The sequence below is a fragment of the Dendrobates tinctorius genome, unplaced genomic scaffold (genome assembly GCF_039654945.1).
Source record: "Dendrobates tinctorius isolate UK_male_01 unplaced genomic scaffold, ASM3965494v1 ptg000063l, whole genome shotgun sequence".
Classification (NCBI taxonomy): domain Eukaryota; kingdom Metazoa; phylum Chordata; class Amphibia; order Anura; family Dendrobatidae; genus Dendrobates; species Dendrobates tinctorius.
Window position 1 is genome coordinate 7,004,420 of NW_027361731.1, and position 23,925 is coordinate 7,028,344.

The 23,925-nt window shown below is 45.6% G+C and overlaps 1 protein-coding gene across 1 annotated transcript; it reads left to right on the top strand.

Moving 5' to 3' along the window:
* Window positions 1–3,467: 3,467 nt before the first annotated feature.
* On the top strand, window positions 3,468–12,470 carry LOC141094277 (uncharacterized). Its single transcript, XM_073580111.1, has 6 exons — window positions 3,468–3,863; window positions 3,993–4,172; window positions 4,255–4,378; window positions 4,458–4,555; window positions 4,754–4,844; window positions 11,141–12,470. The coding sequence occupies exons 1-6, from the start codon at window positions 3,792–3,794 to the stop codon at window positions 12,415–12,417; spliced, it is 1,842 nt and encodes a 613-aa protein (XP_073436212.1). The 5' UTR covers window positions 3,468–3,791; the 3' UTR covers window positions 12,418–12,470.
* Window positions 12,471–23,925: the final 11,455 nt, after the last annotated feature.

The window sequence follows — 23,925 nt, forward strand, 5'->3', positions numbered from 1 at the left end:
GAGAGTGTAGCAAGACATCTTTGGGCTCTGAGTGCTTACCGGCTGATTGTGTAGTAGAACCCTGAAAAGGCTTTTCTGTCTCAGAAATTTCCCTCTGGAGTTGATTATGGGAAGTGGCCAGGGCTCTATGTTCCAAAGACAAGTTCTACATCATTTGAGTCAGATTAGACATCTGATCCGCCAGAGTATGAAGTGGATCCATAAAGAGGAACAAAGAAAAAAAAACTGTCTATGGTCAGTTATAATGTCATGCTGCAGCTCTGCAGGTAAATGCAAACTCCACTAGATGGCAGCAAAGTGGAGGGAAGACTGCAATTCTGCTCAGAGCAGATCAGCAGCCCTGCAGTGATGCTACCACCAGGTGGCAGCAGAATAGTCAAACAAGCCGGGTCAATTCCAGAGAGAAGCGAAGTACCAGGGGGAATACCAAACACAGAGTCTGAGGAGCGCCAAAAGGTTAGTACTGGTCAGAAGCAGAAGTACAAGAAGCAAGAGGCAGGATCAGGTCTTAGCCAAAGCAAAGTCAAGCACAGGGAAATCCAAACACTAAGGGAAACACTGAGTCGGGGCGGGAAGAGAGGAAGGAACAGACTTGAGCAAAGTCAGCTAAACACAGCAGAACAAATCAGGGTATCACCAGAGTCCGATACTCATGCCGTAGGCAGAAAATATAACTGACACTGCCTGCAGGATGAGCCATTCGTTGCAATCCATCCCCAATACAAGTCTCTGGGAAAAAAACAGATACAGTGGCATCATTCAGTGGATCCGTTTTTTTCAAAAAAAGATGGATTGTGACTGAAGGCAAAAACTGATGTGTGAAAGAGGCCTTAGCTACTCACGCCATAGGCAGAAAATATAACTGACACTGTCTGCAGGATGCAGCGCAGAGAAATAGCAGACCTGACACCAGAACGAGGCAGAGAAAAGTTAACCCCTAACATGACCGGACCAGGAGAGGGGAAGACAGGATTCAAAACCCGGTCTGGATTACGACACATTTATTACTCTCATAGTACGGAGCACCTTTTTCATCCCCAACTGTTGTGAATTCGCTTTCTGGCCTACCTCTGGTTACTAGTGAAGGTAGTGGAGCTGGTTATATTGACAGAGGGGTCGCGAGTTCTCTTTCCGGGCTCCCTCTGGTCGTTACTGGAGGTAGTGGAGGTGATCTAATTAACAGAGGCCTGCCACCTGATAATGAGGAGGATGACTGGAGATCTGGAGTTTCTGACTGAATTTAACACAGCCGACTCCCTCAATCCCTGCTGTTGATTTTTTCCTGCCTCCTGAGGTCTTAGTTTCCAGCTCAGTCCCTGCATGCTCAGCTAAGTGTTCTTTTGCTATTGTTCTCATTTGATCTGGTTTTATCTATTTCAGTTTTGTGTGGTCAGCCGGCTCCGGCTGGGGCTGTGCTAAATTTCCATCCTTATGTTACTGCTTGTGCCAGTTTGGTTTTGTCCCTTATAAGATTGGCCTCTTTTTGCTCTGCTTTCAGAATATACCAGAGTGCTGATATAGTGGGCGAAGTCTAGTGACTTCAGTATTTTTCTATCAGACGTGTTGGGCATTTTTTGCAGGTTTTTTTGCGTGATTGCAGAAAAAGTCTTTCCTTTCCTGTCCTGTCTAGTTAGTGTGGGCCCCATCATTTGCTCAGTCTATTTTCCTACCTGCGTTTGTGTTTTCATCTTGTCTCACCGACAATATATGTTTTGGGGGTTATCTATTCCTTTGGGGCCTGCTCTGGGACAGTTTAGATTTCCCCTTTCTTGCTTTAGGCTTATTTAGTTCTTCGGCTGTGTCGAGGCATCTAGGATCATCGTATGTACGCTCCACAGCTACTGCTAGTTGTGTGGATAGGATCAGGGGTCTGCAATCCGCTTAGTTACCAACCTCTCTGGTTTTCTGTGGCTTAGCTTGGTTTTGCTTTTCTCCTCGGTGACCCAATCATAATATGACTCCCTCTATCCCACTGGTGATTTTTTTCCTGCCTCCTGAGGTCTTAGTTTCCAGCACAGTCCCTGCATGCTCAGCTAAGTGTTCTTTTGCTATTGTTCACATTTGATCTGGTTTTGTCTGTTTCAGTTTTGTGTGGTCAGCCACCTCCAGCTGGGGCTGTGCTGAATCTCCATCCATATGTTACTACTTGTACCAGTTTGTTTTTGTCCCTTATTAGATTGGCCTCCTTTTGCTCTGCTTTCAGAATATACCAGAGTGCTGATATAGTGGGCGAAATCGTGCGACTTCAGTATTTTTCTATCAGACGTGTTGGACATTTTTTGCAGGGTTTTTTGTGTGATTTCAGACAGTGTCTTTCCTTTCCTGTCCTGTCTAGTTAGTGTGGGCCCCATCGTTTGCTCAGTCTATTTTCCTACCTGCGTTTGTGTTTTCATCTTGTCTCACCAACAATATATGTTTGGGGGCTATCTATTCCTTTGGGGTCTGCTCTGGGGCAGTTTAGATTTCCCCTTTCTTGCTTTAGGCTTATTTAGTTCTCCGGCTGTGTCGAGGCATCTAGGATCATCGTAGGTACGCTCCACGGCTACTGCTAGTTGTGTGGATAGGATCAGGGGTCTGCAATCTGCTTAGTTACTAACCTCTCTGGTTTTCTGTGGCTTAGCTTGGTCTTGCTCTCCTCCTCGGTGACCCAATCATAACACCCGACACACTGTATAATGTTCCCAGAGTACCACCATCCTCAATTTTATTTTTGTAATCAAGATAACGGAATGGACAAAGTCAGCACTCACCACTTCTAGAAGATACTTCAGTCCTTCTACTGGTCCATATTCTTAGACCAGTGGAACACGGACCAGTCGAAGTGCAAATTAAGTCCAAAAAGTCTGTTCGTCATATCTTTTTTTTTTTTTTTTGGAAATCACTGCACCTGCCGCGACACTGTTAGCACTGAACTTTTTGTCATTGTCCTGAATTAAATAAATTAAAAAGAACTTCCAAAAGGGGTGAGTGCTGATTTTCTTCATTCCCTTGTCTTGATTATAAATAGTCACCCTGAAGATTTAATATAGTGGAGGTTGTAACATTGGTTGAATGTGTTCATATACTGGGTAAAAACTTTCTATTTGGTGCCTCAACACTTCACTATAATTATTTTAGGAATATTTTCACACTTTTTTTTGGTGTTTTCCATGTAATATATGGAAGATTACATGGAGACATTGGCAGCAAATAACTTCTGTCTTGATGTTCTTACATAAAAGCTTTTATAAAAGCCTCAAACTTCTGTGTGTGAATCAGAGCTGAGATCTAACATGATTGAAGATTACAGTCCGGTGAAGACGGGAAACCTTCATATAGACGGCCGGTGGTGATGGAGTCAGTGACGGACTCTGGACAAATATGTTTCTAGAGCCGTAGTAGAAGATGAAGATGTCGTCCTCATCATGAAGTAGTTATTTCTCCTGTCACGTGTAATGAATATCTCCTGCAGTATTGCTAATGCCGATTCCAGTGTCGGTAAATGAGACGAGAATTAGCGTTATGGAAGATGAGTCTATGAGAAACGTATTCAGCTGCCGACTCCGAGGGAGAAACTGCTTGTTGTCTGTGGCCTAAAATGTTTTATTAGTATATGTAAAGAAGAAAATAAACTAGTGAAAAATAATTTCCTCCTATGTTTCCCTTATTATCCCCAGTAATTGTATTACACATTTTTTTATGATGTTACATCGGCTCATCTTCTTCTCATTCAGATCTCTACAATATCGGATCCTCTCAGTGAAGACCTTCTACAAAAGAGAATTTTCCTGATTTACCCATCAAAGATAGATATGGACAGAGAAAAGATGGCAGAGAAAATATTACACCTCACCCTAGAGATCCTCTTCCGGCTTACTGGAGAGGTGAGGGATTCTGATGACATCACATTACATCATTCTTATCTATGGGAATAACAGATGGACAGAACTGGAGAGGTGAGGACTCTGGAAATGTCTGTAGTGAGATTTATTAATGTGTCTCTCCATAACCAGGATTACACAGTAGTGAAGAAGACCTCTAGTGAGCGCTGTCAGGACCCTGTGTCTGAGGGATCCGGAAGAACCCTGAGCCCAATCACGGGACCTCCACCTCACTCCCTTATACATGAGAACATCAATGACCAGAAGATCCTAGAACTCACCTACAAGATGATTGAGCTGCTGACTGGAGAGGTGACACTGCTGGGAATGCTGGGACATTACACAATAACGCTATGAAGGGATCGGGGGATGACGGTATTATTGTATGTGTCAGGTTCCTATAAGATGTCAGGATGTCGCTGTCTATTTCTCCATGGAGGAGTGGGAGTATTTAGAAGGACACAGAGATCTGTACAAGAACGTCATAATGGAGGTTCCCCAGCCCCTCACATCACCAGGTAATAGTCAGGACTAAACATACTCGGCCTATATCTATATGAAAAGAATGAATTCAGTCCCTGTATGTGTTTCCTCCAGTTCTAATCAGTAGAAGGACAACACCACAGAGATGTCCCCGTCCTCTATTTCCACAGAACTGTAAACAAGAAGATCCCAATGGTCCTCAGGATCATCAGGTAGATGGAGAGAAGGTGTCATGAGATCTCCCCTATGATGTGTAGACGGCTGTGAAGATCTTGTGCTCAGTCTTGTTTTATCCACCAGTATTATATGTTTTCTACTTGTGTAATGAGAGCGGTGGAGATGGCAGGATTAGAGCTGATCATAGATGTGACTTCTCCATCTGTCTGTGACTTTTATAATATTTGTTTCAGAGTGAAGATCTGACCCATATTAATGCTACAAAGACATATGTGAGGGGTGATGAGCGGTGTAAAGAGGAGATTCCCACATATGACTACCCAGGTGAGTAGTAACAACTAAATGCAGAGAAGTCACAGATTTTTCTCAGTCACCGGCTGTGGCCTCTTTATTGTTGGTGTAGTCCGGCCGTATTACCATGATCACCATTTTGCCTCTAGACCACAACATTATCCCTCACCCAAAACTGTTCAAATGACTTTGGGTATTGAAAGCCCTTTTCTATAGAACTTATCACCTGGAGGATCCATCTACCCCCTGGGATTAGAAGATGCTCACCGTTACCTGCCCATGTCTGTAAACTACAAAGCCAAATGACAGCGTACATAGAATGTTCTGATAAATTAGAAAATCACTTGAAGAAAAGTATTATGATGGGTCTGTATCAGAAATCGGAGGGTAATGATGCTGTTGGCTTCCTAGAATCCTGGTATCTTATTGGATGAATCTACCTTCTCTCCCTTCTGTGCTGCTGAATGTGCTCATATGGTCCCTTCAAGACCAGGTCCAGTCTTTCTGGCCAAAAGTTGCTTTTATGATTGACAACATTAAATGTGCAGTGAGGCCAAGTGTGAATTTCTGTACAATAGCAGCAGTTTCCCTTTATCTTGACTTTCAGAGCCGTACTGGGATAAAAAAGCAGCCCTGCCACACAAACCCCACCAGCCCACATACTATAACACTCCCCCCACACCCGATCAGTGGATTTTGTTATACTTTGTCCTGCCCTTCAACACTCATCTTAAAGGAGTTATTTGAAGTGCCATGTGTGAATGCCACCTCAGTGCGCATGATCGACCTCTTTTTTAGATCGCCGGTTCTCGGGATCATGGAGGTCCCAGTGGTCGTACCCCAGCGACTACATAGGTCTCAGGATAGGGGATTACTTTGCATAATCCATTTAAATGGGTTTTCCAATATATCCACTGTATTTTTCAGACTATTAGACGGACCTATGTTTTAGAGGAGGAAATTAGGGGGAAAAAAAGACTGAAGCAAAAATGTGGTCAATTCTGTACTTAATATCTTGGTAAATATGGTCCTCTTATCTTCATCCTGAAACACATGGCCCCTCATCCCTATCCTGGTATGCATGGCTCCCTCATCCCTATCCTGGTATGCATGGCTCCCTCATCCCCATCATGGTATGCATGCCAACTCATCCCTGGCATTGTATGCATGGTTTCCTCATCCCTATACTGACAGGAATGATCGCCCTCATACCTATACTGATATGCAGGGTCCCCATTTCGTCCTAGTATGCATGGCTCCATCCCTATCCTGGTATGCAGGGCCCCATCTCATCTTAGTGTGCATGGCTCCTCATCCCTATCCTGGTAGGAATGGTCCACCTCATCCATATCCTGGCAGGAATGATCACCCTCATCCATATAATGGTATGCATGGCCCCTTCCCTGTCCTGGCCTGCAGGGCTCCATCCTTTACCTGTTATGACTGGCCCCATCCCAGTCCTTGTATGTATGGCCCAATCCTTATCCTGATATGATTGATCCCATCCTTTCCTTATCCTGGTATGCATGGCCCCATCATAAAAGATAAAAAAAACAAACATTACACTTACCTTCCAAGCGCTCCCTTGCAGCATCTTGTTCCGACACCAGCAGCTGCTTTATACTTGTAAGCAGCGATTGGCAGGGACGTTATGCACTGCTTTCAAGCCAAAGGGCAGTTGCCAGAATACTCAGTGCTCTCTGCATGCCAGGACTGTTCATCGCAGAGAGCAGTGAGTATTCATTGCTCTTCAGTAGTGCGCACATTGTCAGCTGGAGCCTTCCTGCTGCTCCGGCTGACACTGCGCTATACTGAAGAGCAAGGAATACTCACTGCTCTCTGCACAAACAGTCCCTGCGTGCAGAGTACTGAGTATTCCAGCAGCTGCCCATCAGCTTGCAAGCAGCGCATGACATCCCTGGCAGGCGCATGGTCTAGCGTTTGCATGCGTTCGTATGCGTTTTCGTGCACATGCGTTTTTTTGTAGTGTGCTCCTAGGCGCACCTGACGCAACCTGTTGCATTTTTGGGTCCGTCCAACGGCGTAAAAAGAAACGCATGTACACGGAATGCGCCAAAATAACACATCAGTCTAAGGGAACACAGCCGTGCATATGGACATGTGCACGCCTGCGTTGAAATCGCATGCGGTTTAAGAGTTAACATGGCTCGAAACTGGTTAAAACTCATGTGCCTAAAAACCGCAAACGCATGCAAAATGCATGATGCATTTTTTGCATGCGTTTCTATTGCGCACGAAGTGCAGCGCTAAAAAACGCTAATGTGAAAGTAGCCTTAGCTGTAGCCGCCGGCTCCTGCCTCTGTGACCCACTGCTCCGCCGATGCCGCTCTCCCACCTCCCCACCACAGCCAGAGCCAGTACATCTGGACTATAAGATGCACCACCCATTTTCCTCCACATTTTGGAAGGAAAAAAGTGCGTCTTATAGTCCGAAAAATACAGCATTTCTTATTTTACCATAGTATAAATCAATATTAACCCTCCCAAAGACCAATGTCGCCTCTCCAACAACAGGACAGGAGTGGTACTGTGCAGTGTATATATACAGGACAGGAAAAGTGGTACTGAGCAGTGTATATATACCATACAGGAGGAGTGGTACTGTGCATTGTGTATGCAGGACAGTAAAAGTGGTAATGAGCAGCAGGGCTGCCACTAGGAATTTCAGTGCCACATACTGGCAAAATTTTCGGGCCCCCTTGAGACTACACCCAGGCTCCACCCCAGCTCCGCCTCCACTCTTCAAACCTTCCACAGTCCCACCGCTCACTCTTGGAAAAACAGTTCCCATCAAACACCAGATCACTTACATAGCCAGCAGCTTTTGTTCTGGCCAAAAGAATTTTAAGCTGCCACCACGACACGGTACTTTTTTGGCTGACCCTACTCTACTCTAACCTATTAAATGTAAATTTATTTTTATGTATTTTTCTTTAAGGGAATGAGTCACATACATTTTTTTAAATGACCATGAATAAAACATACAAGGGACAAATACCATCACAAAATGACCACACCACATATTACCACCACATAGTGACTGAATATCTGAATATTACAATACTGAACATTAATAAAACAAAAATCCTAAGTGACATTATACACAGGAACTCTGTACATAGTATACAGTATCAGTGTACAGATAATACAGTGATCACTGGTGACATTATACACAGGAGCTCTGTATATAGTGTATAGTGTAAGTGTACAGGTAACACACTGACTTACCATTGATGTCTCTAGCTGAAGTCCTTTATCTTTGCTTTTCTTTTTCATGCAGCACAGACCGCCATCACATCTTCCAGCCAGGACTCATATCTGCATAAAATAACACAGTTACCTACAGCACAGCTTCCAGAGCACATTCCCCTCTTTTTTTCCTTTCTTCTACACTACACAACTGAATACAGATATGCATCCACCATTAATATATAATTGGTTATTATGCAACCCACCATTCCAAATATAAATTATAATGCGTCACTGAGCTCCTTCTAGCTATACATAGCCACTTTCCCCACCTAATAAATATATAAATTAATTAGCACCTGTAATCTTCGCCAATTCATTACCAGTCACTGCATACTCCACGCCCCTCACTATGTACCTCCTGCTCCCCCGACTCATTATATTTACGTGCCCCTTCCCCCCAATTCATTGTCAAGTCTTCTCACTCCCACCCTCTATTCATTATCAACAGCTCTACCCCCACATTCAATACATCATTTACTCCCCCACCCTAAAAATTCATTTTTTGCTCTCTCTCCAAATCATCATTTGCTATCCCCACCCCCCCACTTTCAACTCATTTGCTGTCCCTCTTAACACTCTCTCAATTCATCATTTGCAGTCCCCCTCCCCCCACCTCATGTGCAGTCCCCCTTTAGCCCCCTCCCCACATCATCATGAGCAGTCCCCCTTTAACCCCCCACATCATCATGTGCAGTTCCCTTTATCCCCATGTCATGCTTTGCAGTTTCTTTTAACCCCCACTTCACGTGCAGTCCCCTTTAACCACCCTCCCCACATCATCATGTGCAGTCCCCCTTTCCCCCCCCCTCCCCACATCATCATGTGCAGTCCCCTCCCCCCCCCTCCCCACATCATCATGTTCACACTGCACCCAGGGTTTGAGCCGCAGGTGGCATCATCCATCACGTATATCTGTCCCTGCATCAAGTAAAGTTTTCCTAAACTTTCTGGGAGCATGGTAGCCAGGAGCAGACTCATCTGGTGCTGGCTGCTGACATTGGCCGGGCTGGCAGGACTCCCTCGCAGCACAGTAATGTGCAGTCTGAGGAGCACAAGTCCCAGCAGCAGCAGGAGCTCCGCTGCCAGCTGCACCATCCTCTTGATGCATACAGCTTTCAGTGCCTGCTCGGCTGCACCACCGTCCTCCGGGATCAGGGGGGGCCGGCTGGGTGGAGGAGCCGCCGCCAGCACCACCACCACCGCAGCAGCAGCACTTGGCAGCCACTGTGGGACAGGAAGGAACAAATCCCCTGGGAAAGCTTCAGGAGAAGGCTGTGGCAGCAGGCTTTTCAAACTTCTGGACAGGCCCTAGTGCACACTCTACTGCTTCTCTGCACTGACAAGGGCCATGTTCACGATCTGACACGGGCCGCCGTGGCCCTGGTCAATGCATGCACCGAGAGAGTATGCACGCGCCAGGGCCTGTAAAGAAGTTCTAAAGGGCCAGTGGCCCATTTTGAAGCTCAGAGCCGCCGGCCCAGCAGCCATCTGACCGCAGATTATCAATCCAGGCCTGCTGACTTTTCAGTTTGTATTAAAACTAATTTCAAGGAGGATTGTGATAAACTACAGGAAAGCCATTACCCCTGTGCCATGATATATCTCTAAGCTGTGAGTGGCTAATGGCTGTAATATACATTTATTCGTGCCTGCAGGAGATATGTCGGCATGACTCGAGCCCTGGTTTCTTAGATTCACTCCATGTCATAAATTATATTGTTTTCGATCCTAAGAAATTCAGATTACTGCACAATCTCTCCTGAAATGGGGAGCAATGTTATTTTCTCTAATCTTCTGGTCAGGACCCATAGTAGCTCCAATGCTCCACCATTAATGAGTGCATCTCCAGTTTACTGTTGGAGTTCTCCCCTTGTTCATACATTGTTGTTGAGGATGTAATATATTTCTTTATTTTATGTCTTTTTTTACCTGTTCATTCTGTTTGATAGTTTGATTGTGGTGGGATTGTCCGGCCTCACTCATGTTAGAAGGACAGAATACAGAATCAGAAGACAGAAGAGTAGTCAGTAAACGGGCCACGGTCACAGCAGAAGACAAAAGCCGCGAGCTGAGCACAGAGGACTGAACCAGAGGAGAACAACGCTGTGTCTGGCAGATTCCGGCCATATGCTTTGAGCTTTAGTAGGGTGTGGTACTTTCCATTTGGCTGAAGTAGGGAGCAGATTACTCCAGCTGGACCCCAGGAACAGATCCCTGATGGGATTGGACACACCATATGCAGGAGCCCTAATATAACTAAATGACAGAAAACCAGAAAAGTCGAAATCCCCATAAAGTGATTCCATTTTATAAATTAATTCACTGAGGGTTATAATCTATAGGAGGACTGAATATTTTGACTCCACAGCCACTTTCCAGAAATTAACTCGCAGTGGATGTTGGAGAGTGAAAATTACACATTTGCCATTTTATCACCCAACACATAGTGCCCAGATTGTGCTCCAGGAGACACACACCATAAATTAAGTGGGTTCTTCTCACTATAATATTGCTAAATACAGGGATCCTAAATGTTGTGTGAGCACACTGCAAGGCTCAGAAGTGAGAGCGGATTTTGCAGGATCGGTTTATAGAAACCCTGTTGCTTTTTAACAGCCTTTCAGTCACTAATAGTGTGGGAGCCTCTGTTTTTCCATTGAGAGATGATGGACCTGAGTGGGGACTTGTTTTTTGTGAGATGAGAATTGGTATTATTTTTGCCTACATAACATTGATTGGTTTCTTTTTATTTGATATTTGGGAGGCAGAATGAATAAAAAGTTGAACTCAGACTCAAATAGGCTTTATTGACAGGACCAAAATACATTTAGTGTTGCCAAAGCAAGGAAAGTAAATGTGACAGGCGAGTGGATCGGGATCACCACACACTACTGGTTCATCCAGCAAGGTTTTCTATTAGACTGTGAACTGTCATTGTTTTGATAAATAAAATTTTTTAAATAGCTTACCATTTTTATGAACAGTTTAAGTAGAAATATTCAAAAATATAAAACTCGAGGATATTTTATTAAAAAATAATTGTTTTTTTATCTTAGCAGATGACTGTACCAGGAGATCAGAAGGAGAGCTGACGTCTTCAATTTTTAAATGTGATGATATTGAGATCCTACAAGATACAACTGAAGTGACTGCTGTTACTCCAGATATACCATCATCCATTCACAGCAAAGATCTGTCATCTGATCCTATGGAACAGGTCCCATCATCTGATTCATTACCGACTACTAAGGAAAATCAAAGTCACAAAAGAGGCATTAAAAAACAAACTGCTCCTAAAGCAAAGAAGTCATTTTCATGTTCAGAATGTGGGAAATGTTTTATCAAGAAAGGGAATCTTGTTACACACCAAATAACTCACACAGGGGAGAAGCCTTTTTCCTGTCCAGAATGTGGGAAATGTTTTAGCAATCAATCAGATTATGTTACTCACCAGAGAATCCACTCAGGGGAGAAGCCTTTTTCTTGTTCAGAATGTGACAATAGTTTTGTACGTAAATCACATCTTGTTAGTCATCAGAAAACTCACACAGGGGAGAAGCCTTTTTCCTGTTCAGAATGTGGGAAATGTTTTAACTGGAAATCGGTTCTTGTTAATCATCAGAGCAGTCACACAGGGGAGAAGCCTTTTTCTTGTTCAGAATGTGAGAAATGTTTTGCACGTAAATCACATCTTGTTGGTCACCAGAAAACTCACACAGGAGAGAAGCCTTTTTCTTGTTCAGAATGTGGGAAATATTTTAACCGAAAATCGGTTCTTGTTAGTCACCAGAAAACTCACACAGGGGAGAAGCCTTTTTCCTGTTCAGAATGTGGGAAATATTTTAACCGAAAATCGGTTCTTGTTAGTCACCAGAGAACTCACACAGGGGAGAAGCCTTTTTCCTGTTCAGAATGTGGGAAATGTTTCAACCAGAAATCAAATCTTTTTAGTCACCAGAAAATTCATACAGGGGAGAAGCCTTTTTCCTGTTCAGAATGTGGGAAATGTTTCAACCAGAAATCACCTCTTGTTAGTCACCAGAGAACTCATACAGGGGAGAAGCCTTTTTCCTGTTCAGAATGTGGGAAATGTTTCAACCAGAAATCAAATCTTTTTAGTCACCAGAAAATTCATACAGGGGAGAAGCCTTTTTCCTGTTCAGAATGTGGGAAATGTTTCAACCAGAAATCACCTCTTGCTAGTCACCAGAGAAGTCATACAGGGGAGAAGCCTTTTTCCTGTTCAGTATGTGGGAAACGTTTTAACCGGAAAGAGCGTCTTGTTAGTCACCAGAGAACTCACACAGAGGAGAAGCCTTTTTCATTTTCTTAATGTGGGAAATATTTTACTTGGAAATCAACTGTTAATAAACATAAGAGATGTCACATGGGGAGAAGCCTTTATGTTCATAATGTTGGAATAGTTCTAATGAAAATTGGATCTTCTTAAAAGGGTTGTCTCTTGTTATTCCTCATGTTTGCTGACAAAAGGATAAAACTAAACTTTATTAATTCCAAATGTAAAACTATACCCATAATTCACCCGATGAAAGTTAGTCAGAAGGTGACTAATAGAAAAAACATACCCCACGTCTCAGTATATATTTGGTGATGTGACGTATACACACTCACTCTCCAAGCCTCTCATTTCTACGGGTTTCATCGTCCTCACTAGTGTTGAGCATTCTGATACTGCAAATATCGGGTATCGGCCAATATTCGCAGTATCGGAATGCCGATACTAAGTTCCGATACTTTTAGCATATCAAATACCGGAATCGGAAGTTCCCATAATGCTATGAGCCAGTTTGATTTTATTCAGCCAATGAGGAATCCTAAGAAGTGTGGGCACATCCTGTTAGGCATGTTAGGCATGTTATTATATACACCTAAATTCATTTGTAGTGTTTTCCCGGATTGACCTAGCTAGCGCAAGTAGTTATTATATATTATATATATGTTAACTAATGGCATGGCTGTGATTGGCTGCAGAAATGATGTCATGATGCACTATAAAAGCCGCCGCCATTGTGGGTTCACTCTGCTGTGAATTCAGTTAGGGACAGGACACTGCTCTTCTGACTCTGAGGGACAGTAAGAGATAGCGATTTGCTATATTGTGCTTTACCCAGGCTACTTTAGCAACCCCTGTGTGAAGCTTTCTTTTGCCTTGCAGCGCTGTTCACAGCTGTCTGCAAGGTCTGTGTGTGTGAGTGCAGCTCACGGTGTGTGTTCTGCAGCCACCTCTGGTTGTAGGCCGCTCAGCGTGCGTCACTGCCTCATACATATTTTTTTTTTTTTTATTGCTGCTCATTTTTACTGATTTCTTCTATTAGTGTGCATCCATCCGTATCCATCTACATTGGTTGCAAGCACTATATAGGAGTAGATAGCGGAGCCTTTCTGCATCCTTTCTGTGCTAGTGCACAGTTCTCTGCACTGTTCACGGCTGTCTGTGAGGTCTCTGTGTGTGAGTGCAGCTCACGCTGTAGTGTGTTCTGCAGCCACCTCTGGTTGTAGTCCGCTCAGCATGCATCACTACCTCATACATTGTCCTTTTTTTGCTGTAGTGCTGCTTATTTTTCCTGAATTTCTCCTATTAGTGTGCTTCCATCCGTATCCAGCTAGATTGGTTGCAAACACTATATAGGAGTAGATAGAGGAGCCTTTTTGCTGGCTTGTGCCCTGCAGCCGCAGCCAGATTAGTATTAGCCTATTTTTTGGAGCCTCATCTATTGCATTGTAGGTTACCTTCCTGCATTGTAATAGCTCCAAAAAGTTTGTGATACTATCGCTTTTACATCTTTGGTCACATCCCTTTTGTTTGTTTTTTTTAAAAAACCTCGTAAATAAAGTTCACCAAACACTCCACTTTACAGTTGTGTAGGCCACATTAGCTCATATTAAAGTGTAGTCCACACACTTTATAAAATTAGTGTTTCTGATACCTGTTATCAGCTGTTCAGGAGTAAGCACACTAAGCCCTTAGTTCTTTTCTGCCTATCTTTATCAGTCTACCAAGATTAAGAAGGCAGGGAGTAAGGCATGTGGGCGTTGAGTTTCAGCAGGGAGAGGACGTGGGGATTCTGTGCCTGCTGCGGGCACCAGTGACTCAGCATCCCCCAGTTTTAACAGGGAACAGTCCTTTATGCGCAGCTTTGTAGGAGCTCGCCGTACCCCACTGCTGCGGGAGGAACAAATTGAAGCCGTTGTCGGATGGATGGCAGCTAACGCGACTTCAATTACTTCCACATCCTCTCAGGTCCAGAGCACTGAAGAGCAACCATCTGTCTCTTCACCACCTGCCAAATTGCCCAGGCAGTTAGAGAGCCCTGGACAGGAGCCATCTCATTCTCTACTTCTGTTCTCTGAAACTCTTGGCTTGGAAAGAGGGGGCCAGCCAAGCAGCATTCTAGAATGTGAAGAAGAGGGAGTATGCAATGATGCGCAACAGCTTTGTCTCTCTGAATCTGAAGAGGCGGGTGGGCCAGTGCCTATAGTCAGCACACCTCAGTACGCATCTGATGATGAGACTCAGGTGCCACTTTCTGGTGCGTACTGGGCTGGCGAGACTACCCAGGAGAAGCAGGTGTTTGAAGAGGGTAGTGTAGATGATGAGGTCCTTGACCCATCATGGCGTGAGGAACAGGAAGGTGGTGGGAGCAGCTCTGAGGAAGAGATTCCCTGAACAGCCAAGACAGGAGGGAGGGGGCAGACTTGGTTGCCTGTAGTCTCCACTTCGGCACCCATTAGGAGCATTCCTCTTCCAAAACCCAAAACGGGCGCTCCCAGAATTTGCAGTGCGTGGGCCTTTTTTTGACACAGTTGCAGATGACATTTGCTTTTGTCAAATGCAAGCTGTGTAATCAGAAAGTCAAAAGAGGGAAAAGTATCAGCAACCTCAATACAACAAATATGTGGAAACGTGCGGACCAAGCATGTGGTGGAGTTAGAAAGACACACTGAAGGCGTAGGCCAACCTACAGCACCACCTACCACCTCTTTAGCTCGTGTTGTAGCCTCTTCCTCCAGCTCACACACAGCTGGTTCGGCTTCCTCACAGGATTGCCATGGAAGAACCTCTGGCACTGTTGTACAGAGACCCAGTGTAACTACACCCACAGCACCACGTTCCCTATCATCCTCACACTCCCAGGCCACTCTACAGCCAGCAGTAGCACAGGCATGGGAGAAAAGGCCGCCATACTCGGCAAGCCATCCCCGAGCACAGGCTCTGAATACTGGCATTGCAAAACTATTGGCCCTTGAAATGCTCTCATTCAGGCTGGTGGAGACTGACACCTTCCATAACTTCATGGCATTGGCAGTCCCACAATACAATGTGCCCAGCCGCTTTTATTTCAGCAGGCAAGCCGTCCCTGCCCTGCAAAAGCATGTGGAGGGAAAAATTAAACATGTGCTACTAAACGCCCTCAGCAGCAAGGTCCACCTGACCACCGATGCGTGGACCAGTAACCATGGACAGGGATGATACCTGTCCCTCACTGCCCATTGGGTAAACGTTGTGGAGCCGGGTACAGATCTTGAGAGTGGCGCTGTACGTGTTCTGCCAACTTCAAGGATTGCAGGAATCCAGTCTGTACACATTGACTCCTCATACTCCAGTTCCTCAGAATCAGCGCTGCAGAAGCTGTCATAGTCTACCTCCACATGGACCCGTGAATCCTTACCTGTTACGACCAATATGAGCACAGCCATGGCCAAACGTCAACAGGCCATACTGAAATTAATTTATTTGGGGAATCGAAGCCACACAGTGCAGGAGCTTTGGAATGCCATCAAGCAGGAGAGCGACGTGTGGTTTGTGCCAGCGAATCTCCAGCCAGGCATAGTAGTGTGTGACAATGGCCGAAATCTGGTGGCAGCTCTGGGCCTAGGCAACCTCACTCACATCCCATCTCTGGCACATGTGCTCAACTTGATCATGCAGAGTTTTTGAGGGACTATCCGGATCTTGATGCACTGCTGCACAAGGTCCGCATAGAGTGTGCTCACGGCGTTCCAGCATGGCAAGATCGCGCATATCAGCGCCGATTCCGCCTTCCGGAACATCGCATCATATGTGGCCTACCCACCACGTGGAATTCATCGTTACATATGAGCGGTTGTGTGAGCAGCAGGCACCAGTAATGGAGTACCAGCTGCATCAGGCGCAAACAAGTCGTACTGCTCGCCATTCACACATCACCACCACTGAGTGGGCCTCTATGAAGGACATCTGCCACGTTTTGCGTGCCTTCGATGATTCCACGTGGATGGCGAGTGCAGATGATGCACTAGTCAGCATGACTGTCCCCCTTATCTGCCTGCTTCAAAAAACACTGCAAGCACTAAGGGAGGAGGTTTTGGAAGAGGTGGAGGATGAGGAGTCACAAATGCCATCTGCTTCTGGACAGTCTGCGCAATGTGGTTCCTCACAAAGGCCTAGGCAGGGGACACTTTGTGAGGAGGATGAGGAGGAGTCAATGGAGGAGGAAGACATCTCTCCAGAGGAGGGAGGTACACAATGCTCTAGTAGTCAGTATGTAGAGCGAGGGTGGGGTGATGCAGAGCAGGCAGAGATGACGCCTCAAGAAGGGGACAGCGTTTCTTGGCCAGTTGGGAGTCTGCAGCACATGGTTGATTTCATGCTGCAGTGCCTGAGAAGCGACCGCCGCATCGACCACATTCTCAACACGGCTGATTATTGGGTGTACACCCTCCTAGATCCTCGCTAGCGGGACAACTTACAAAGCCTCATAACACCGTTGAACCGGGAGCGTAAAATGCGGGACTACCAAGACACACTGGTGCATTCCATCATGTTCTCCATTCCACCCTGCTGCTAGTGCTTTACAAAGCAGCTCTGTGCATAGAGGCAGTGGAGGAAGCTCTGCACAAAGAGGGTGCAGAGGCAGTGCCTCAGCACAAGGCAAGACCAGTATGGCCCAAATGTGGCAAAGTTTTGCGTGCCCGCCACAAATGTCTACACCATCACAGACGGCTCCAGTCAGCAGGAGGCAACGTTTCCTTCAGATGGTGACAGACATGTCTTGCCCTCTCAGTGTACTCCCAGACGGCTCTTCCCCCTTCAAGTTTTAGGTCTCTAAGCTGGATACATGGCCAGAGCTTAACCAGTATGCATTGGAGGTGCTGGCTTGCCCTGCTGCTAGTCTATTATCGGAACGCGTCTTTAGTGCTGCAGGTGGTGTACTAACAGACCGTCGCATGCGACTACCCTCTGATAACGTTGACCGGCTTACTTTTCTGAAAATGAACAAGGCCTGGATCTCGCCGGAAATTGCCAGTCCTCTTACAGAATAAAAAATTGGTTGGCAACAGTATCCAGGTCTCCTGTTGTGTTCATGTTTCTACCACCTGAACTGTAATCCCTGGGCTCGAACACCGCCAGTTGCTCAGAAGTGCCGTCTGCACAGAGAAAAACACTAGTTAGTGGGGTTCAGTACCGTCAGCTGCTCCCCTGCTGTGTGTCCAGCAATATCTCCTGCTCCCTCCACATTCACACTACAACTGATTTTAAACTTGCTCCAATTAGGCCTCAGCCTACTTCATGATTGACCCTGGGCTCCAACACAACCAGTTGTTGCTCAGAAGTGCCATCTGCACAGAGAAAAACACTAGCTCCTGTGTTAGTGGGGTTCAGTAACGCCAGTTGCTCCCCTGCTGTGTGTCCAGCAATATCTCCTGCTCCCTCCACATTCACACTACAACTGATTTTAAACTTGCTCCAATTAGGCCTCAGCCTACTCCATGATTGACCCTGGGCTCCAACACCACCAGTTGTTGCTCAGAAGTGCCGTCTGCACAGAGAAAAACACTAGCTCCTGTGTTAGTGGGGTTCAGTAACGTCAGCTGCTCCCCTGCTGTGTGTCCGGCAATATCGCCTGCTCCCTCCACATTCACACTACAACTGATTTTAAACTTGCTCCTATTAGGCCTCAGCCTACTCCATGATTGACCCTAGGCTCCAACACCGCCAGTTGTTGCTCAGAAGTGCCATCTGCACAGAGAAAAACACTAGCTCTTGTGTTAGTGGGGTTCAGTAACGCCAGCTGCTCCCCTGCTGTGTGTCCGGCAATATCTCCTGCTCCCTCCACATTCACACTACAACTGATTTTAAACTTGCTCCAATTAGGCCTCAGCCTACTCCATGATTGACCCTGGGCTCCAACACCGCCAGTTGTTGCTCAGAAGTGCTGTCTGCACAGAGAAAAACACTAGCTCCTGTGTTAGTGGCCTTCAGTAATGCCAGCTGCTCCCCTGCTGTGTGTCCAGCAATATCTCCTGCTCCCTCCACATTCACACTACAACTGATTTTAAACTTGCTCCAATTAGGCCTTAGCCTACTTCATGATTGACCCTGTGCTCCAACACCGCCAGTTGTTGCTCAGAAGTGCCGTCTGCACAATCAACACATGCTCCAGTGTTAGTGGGGTTCAGTAATGTCAGCTGATCCCCTGCTGTGTCCGGCAATTTCGCCTGCTCTGTCCACATTCACACTACTCCAGATTATAAACTTGCTCCAATTAGGCCTCTGGCTACACTCTGTTCTGTAATCCCTGGGCTCCAACACCACCAGTTGCTGCTCAGAAGTGTCTTTGGCACAGGTACTCCCTCCTGCCGAGCCTGGTTCCAGCACGCCAGCTGTTTCTGGGTAGTGTCAACGTCACTTTGGCACCAATACATTGTCTTGTCGTGTTGCGGTCGGGTTAGCCGACTCTATGGTGACTGCAGTTTAGGTGCTTCCTACGTGGGCTGCGGGATCTGGCAATAAAGGCTGGTTCCGTAGTGCCAATAGGACAAGCACCCCCTGAAGGACTGTGGGTTTTGGTAACTGCGGCCGGCTCGCGGCCTTGCAACTTTGTTTTTCATGGGTACCTTCTGCTACCCATCCGGGTTCCAGTACCGTCAGCTGGTTCTCGGCAGTGCCTTTGGCTTAGGTGCCTCCTTCTCAGTATCCGAGTGCCAGCAACGTCTGCTGGTCCTTGGTAGTGCTTTCTGGCACAGGTACCTACCGCTTAGTAACCGTGTTCCAGCACCGTCATCTGTTCTTCGGTAGTTCCATTAGCTCTTGTAGCTTCTGCTACCCATCCGGGTTCCAGTACCGTCAGCTGGTTCTCGGCAGTGCCTTTGGCTTAGGTGCCTCCTTCTCGGTATCCGAGTTCCAGCAACGTCTGCTGGTCCTTGGTAGTGCTTTCTAGCACAGGTACCTCCTGCTTAGTAACCGGGTTCCAGAACCGTCAGCTTGTCCTGGGTAGTGCCATTGGCTCTTGTTCCTTCTGCTACCCATCCGGGTTCCAGTACCGACAGCTGGTTCTCGGCAGTTCCTCAGCCTTCTTGTACCTTCTGCTACATTTCCAAGTTCAAGCTTTTTAAATGGTTTTTGGTAATCACGCTGGATCTCCCTGACGACGACCCTGAAGATGATGACCTTGAAGACCACCCCGAAGAAGACGACGACACCTAAGACGATGACCCTGAAGACGACACCCTGATGACCACCCCGAAGAAGACGACGACCCCAAAGACGACGACCCTGAAGACGACGTCCCTGAAGACCACCCCAAAGAAGACCAAAAAGATGACCCTGAAGAAGATGACCAAGAGCACAAAGAACATGAAGACAACCACCAAGAAGCAGAACAACAAGAGACAGAAGACCAAGAAGCAGTAGAACAAAAAGCAGAACAACATTAAGCATAAGACTTAAAATCAGAGCAAAAGATATTATCTAAATTATAAGCAGAAGAAGACTAAGCAGTGTATGGGGGTAAGTCCATTCCTCCTTGTGGTGCCCCTGAAAAATGCCTGCTGCTGCAGGCCAAACTGAACACGGACAAATCCTGTTGTAAATCTTTTGTGACAGGCAGAACGGAAGGTGTAATCTTCAAACTTTTATAGATAACAACTACATGAATGCCTGTCACAAATAAGAATATGATGAAGAAGAATAGAAAGAAGATGAAGAAGTAGAATATGAAGAAGAAGAATAGTTGAATAAGAAGAATATGAAGAATTAAAAAAAAAGAATAATAGGAAGAAGGTGAAGAAAAAGATGAATAAGGTGAAGAAGTTGATGAAAAAGATGCTGCTGCTGAGGATCATGAAGGAGAAAGTGTGGGAGAAGTAAAAAAGAAGGTGAAGAACATGGAAGTAGTGAAACATACATATCTGACAAAATATAAAAAAGGTTAACATAGTCAATATCTTTGTAACTCCGAACGTCTTAAAATAAAATTAATTCCCGCTATTTCATTTGATTGGGCTGAACCTCTATGCCTTTAATGTCTCCTTCACCTCCCCCAATACATTCTACATTATTATTAGTTGTTTTTCTTCATGTAGAATTAACCTACAAGGAAAGAAAGGGTTTATTTTAATTCCGAAATTTCTGTCCCATTGACTTGCATTGGTTTCCTGTATCGGAATCGGTGATATCCGATACTTTTTGGGCATCGGTCCGATCCAATCCGATCCGATATTTCATGATATCAGAAGGTGTCTCTCAACACTAGTCCTCACCAAAGACGACTCATCAGGAGACTATTTAATATTGACCTATATTCAAGCGAGACGAGGCAAAAAAAACTAAAATCACGTATCATGTTATCTGAAAACAGTCAGAAAACTAACCACATATTAGCAGATCCCAGACTTCACACTATATACTTCATAAGTTTATAAGCCACTCCAGTGGCAGTCAGTCAGGAATAGAAAGTATGTGAAAATCCAGTATAGTTATTGTGTTTTTCCTCCTATAGGGACTGCCCTAGTTTGGTATTGCAACAGGTGTGAATTAGTAGTGCAGACAAATGTCCTAGACTAGACTCAATTTTCAGACGGCCCAATATCTACCACTCAGGGAAAACTTACCTCCAAAGATCAGTGGGTCAGGGAGTTAATGCAATATTATTATAAAGACTAGGGATATCTGCAATCATAATGTCTGGGAGATCTGTGCCATTATTTAGTATGAATATGGAAATTATATCTGGAGCACTTAAGTGTTCCCTGAGTGGTATATACTGTATTTTCACATACTTTCTATTAATGACTGACCTCCACTGGAGTGGCTTATAACTTATGAAGTATATAGTGTGAAGTCTGGGGTCTGCCAATATGTGGCTCGTTTTCTGACTGTTTCAGATAACATGATACATGATTTTAGGGTTTTCTTTGTCTATCTCGCTTGAATATAGGTCAATATTAAATAGTCTCCTGATGAGTCGCCTTTGGTGAGGACGACGAAACCCGTAGAAATGAGAGACTTGGAGAGTGAGTGTGTATACGTCACCTCACCCTATATACTGAGATGTGGGGTATATGTTTTTACTATTAGTCACCTTCTGACTAACCTTCAGGGGGTGAATTGTGGGTATAGTTTTACATTTGGAATCAATAAAGTTTAGTTTTATCCTCTTGTCAGTGAATCTTCTAATCAAGGGATAATTATATATATATATATTTTTTTTTTTTCTTAATGAACTCATTCCTCATGTTTGGCCTCATTAAAATAAGAACACTCATACTCGCTGGCGTGCCGGCTCCATTTCAGCGGTGTTGAGACTCACTTTCCCGGGACTTATGTGAGGTTGTCACCTCACACGAGCCCTGTGTCCAATCAGCGGCAGCTTCACTGTTCCTGACTTCGGACATATTGAACATCATCAGGAAGCCGGGGCCATGGCCACTCTCTGACTGCCTCATGATGCTCGATTTGTTCAAAAGTGGGGACAGTGACACCAGCGCTGACTGGGCACAGGGCTTACATGACGTAACAACCTCATAAAGCCCTAAGAAAGCAAATGCTGACACTGCTGAAATGGCGCCAGCATGGGAGGTTTATATAAGTACTTTTATTTTAACAGGACTAAACATGAGGAATGAGAAGGGATTGCCCAAGTAGTTGACAACCTTTTTTAAACATCAAAAATCCCACACAGAGAGAAGTCATCATACCTGGAGTGTGAGAAATGAATTACAGGAAAATCGTATTTTGTTGACCTTCGGATGAAACGCCGACGAATGAGACAACTTGATCCCCAATCGTGAGCAAAAAGCTCTCCAAAACTTCGCCACAAACTGGGTACCCCTATCAGACACTATGTCCGACGGAACTCCGTGTAGTCTGACCACCTCCTGCACAAAAACCTGAGCCAACGTCTTCGCGTTGGGCAAGGAAGGCAACGACACAAAATGCGACACAAAATGCGACACACTTCCTCCTAGGGAGTGTGATGTCATGCTTGGGAGCAACGAAGGATCTCTCTAGCAGGTTAACTGATTGGGCGGCGTTATTCCCACGAGTCATGACCCTCCAAACAGCGTTCATGAAGGCAAAGTGTTTGTTTTACGTGGGCAGTATGGTTGCAAAGCTGAACCTTAAGGCTGTGTGCACACATAGCGATTTTTAAGCGTTTTTTGCCGCGATTTTCGGCGCGAAAATGCTTAAAAATCGTGTACAGAACGCCCCCCATGCATTCCTATGGTATTCCGCACATGCTGTGCTAATGCTGCGCTTTTTTCTGCGACGGAATCGCATCGCGGAAAAAATCGCAGCATGCTCATTCTTTTGTGCGGAATCGCAAAGAATTGCCGCGATTCCGCACCCATAGGAATGCATGAGAATCGCTTACTTCCCGCATGTGGCTATGCCCACCATGCGGGAAGCTAAGCGTCTCATGTGCGGTTGGTACCCACGGTGTGGAGGAGAGGAGACTGTCCTCCAGGCCCTGGGTACCATACCCCTGTAAAAAAAAGAATAAAAAATAAAAAATTGGGGTATATTTACCTTCCAGTGTCCCGCGCTGCATTCCCGGCCTAGCGTTCCCAGTAATGCCTTGCGGCAGGGCCCTGTAATGAAGTAGTCTCGCGTGACTCTAGCGGTCTCGCGAGATCACTATAGCAACGCGAGACTACGTCATCACAGGTCTCGCAAGGCATTACTGGGAACGCTGAGGCCCGGGAATGCAGCGCGGGACGCCAGAAGGTAAATATACCCCGATTTTTTATTTTTTTTTTAGCATTTTAACATCCTATCTTTTACTATTGATGCCGCATAGGCGGCCTCAATAGTAAAAACCTGGTCACACTTGTCAAACACTATGTTTGACGAGTGTGACCAACCTGTCAATCACTTTCCAAGCGATGCTTCAAATCGCTTGGAAAGTGCTTGAATAACGCACGCGAAAATCGTGGCAAAATCGCGATCATAATCGCGGTAAAATCGCGGTGAAATCGCGCGATTTCTGGGAAGGAGTCCGGTTTTTAGTGAGCGTTTTAAAACGCTACGTGTGCACATAGCCTAAAGGAATGTCCAGAAGGGCACCACCAGGAGTGGAGCCTACGGTTAAATTTGACTCCACCTGGGAAACCTCAACCATGCCAGCTACAGAACAGATGCACACATTGCAAGCTTAATTCCGTTAACGAACGAGACTCCGTCATGCCCCGCGGTCCGAGTCTGGCTTACTAGAGGGACACGTGAGGCTCTGGCACATGAGATTGGCCAATAACTGGTGTGTCATGCCCTTACATGTCCGTGGCTGCATGTGCGCTACACTGAAAAGGCCAGCGTTTGTCGCTTACAGGTGCAGATAACCCGCTGAACAACGTTAGTGATGGGGATCACTGATTACAATTATTACCCGCGAACGATGATTTCCCAGTAAGTGCAGGTCAACCGCAGTTCCGGAATTAGGCCTAACCGTCATTCCTGAAAAAATAAAAAACTTACGTGTGCAAACCACAGGTGCTGTAGCTTGCTTAACAGCTCGCCAGCCGTTCTCACGCCCAGTATGGATTACACGTGATTGCACAA

Excerpts from the sequence above, each read along its gene's own strand:
- LOC141094277 (XM_073580111.1), top strand. The coding sequence starts at position 3,792 with ATGGACAGAGAAAAGATGGCAGAGAAAATATTACACCTCACCCTAGAG. Across the intron at positions 3,864-3,992 it reads TCTTCCGGCTTACTGGAGAG|GATTACACAGTAGTGAAGAA; the intron begins GTGAGGGATTCT and ends CTCCATAACCAG. Across the intron at positions 4,845-11,140 it reads TCCCACATATGACTACCCAG|CAGATGACTGTACCAGGAGA; the intron begins GTGAGTAGTAAC and ends TTTTTATCTTAG.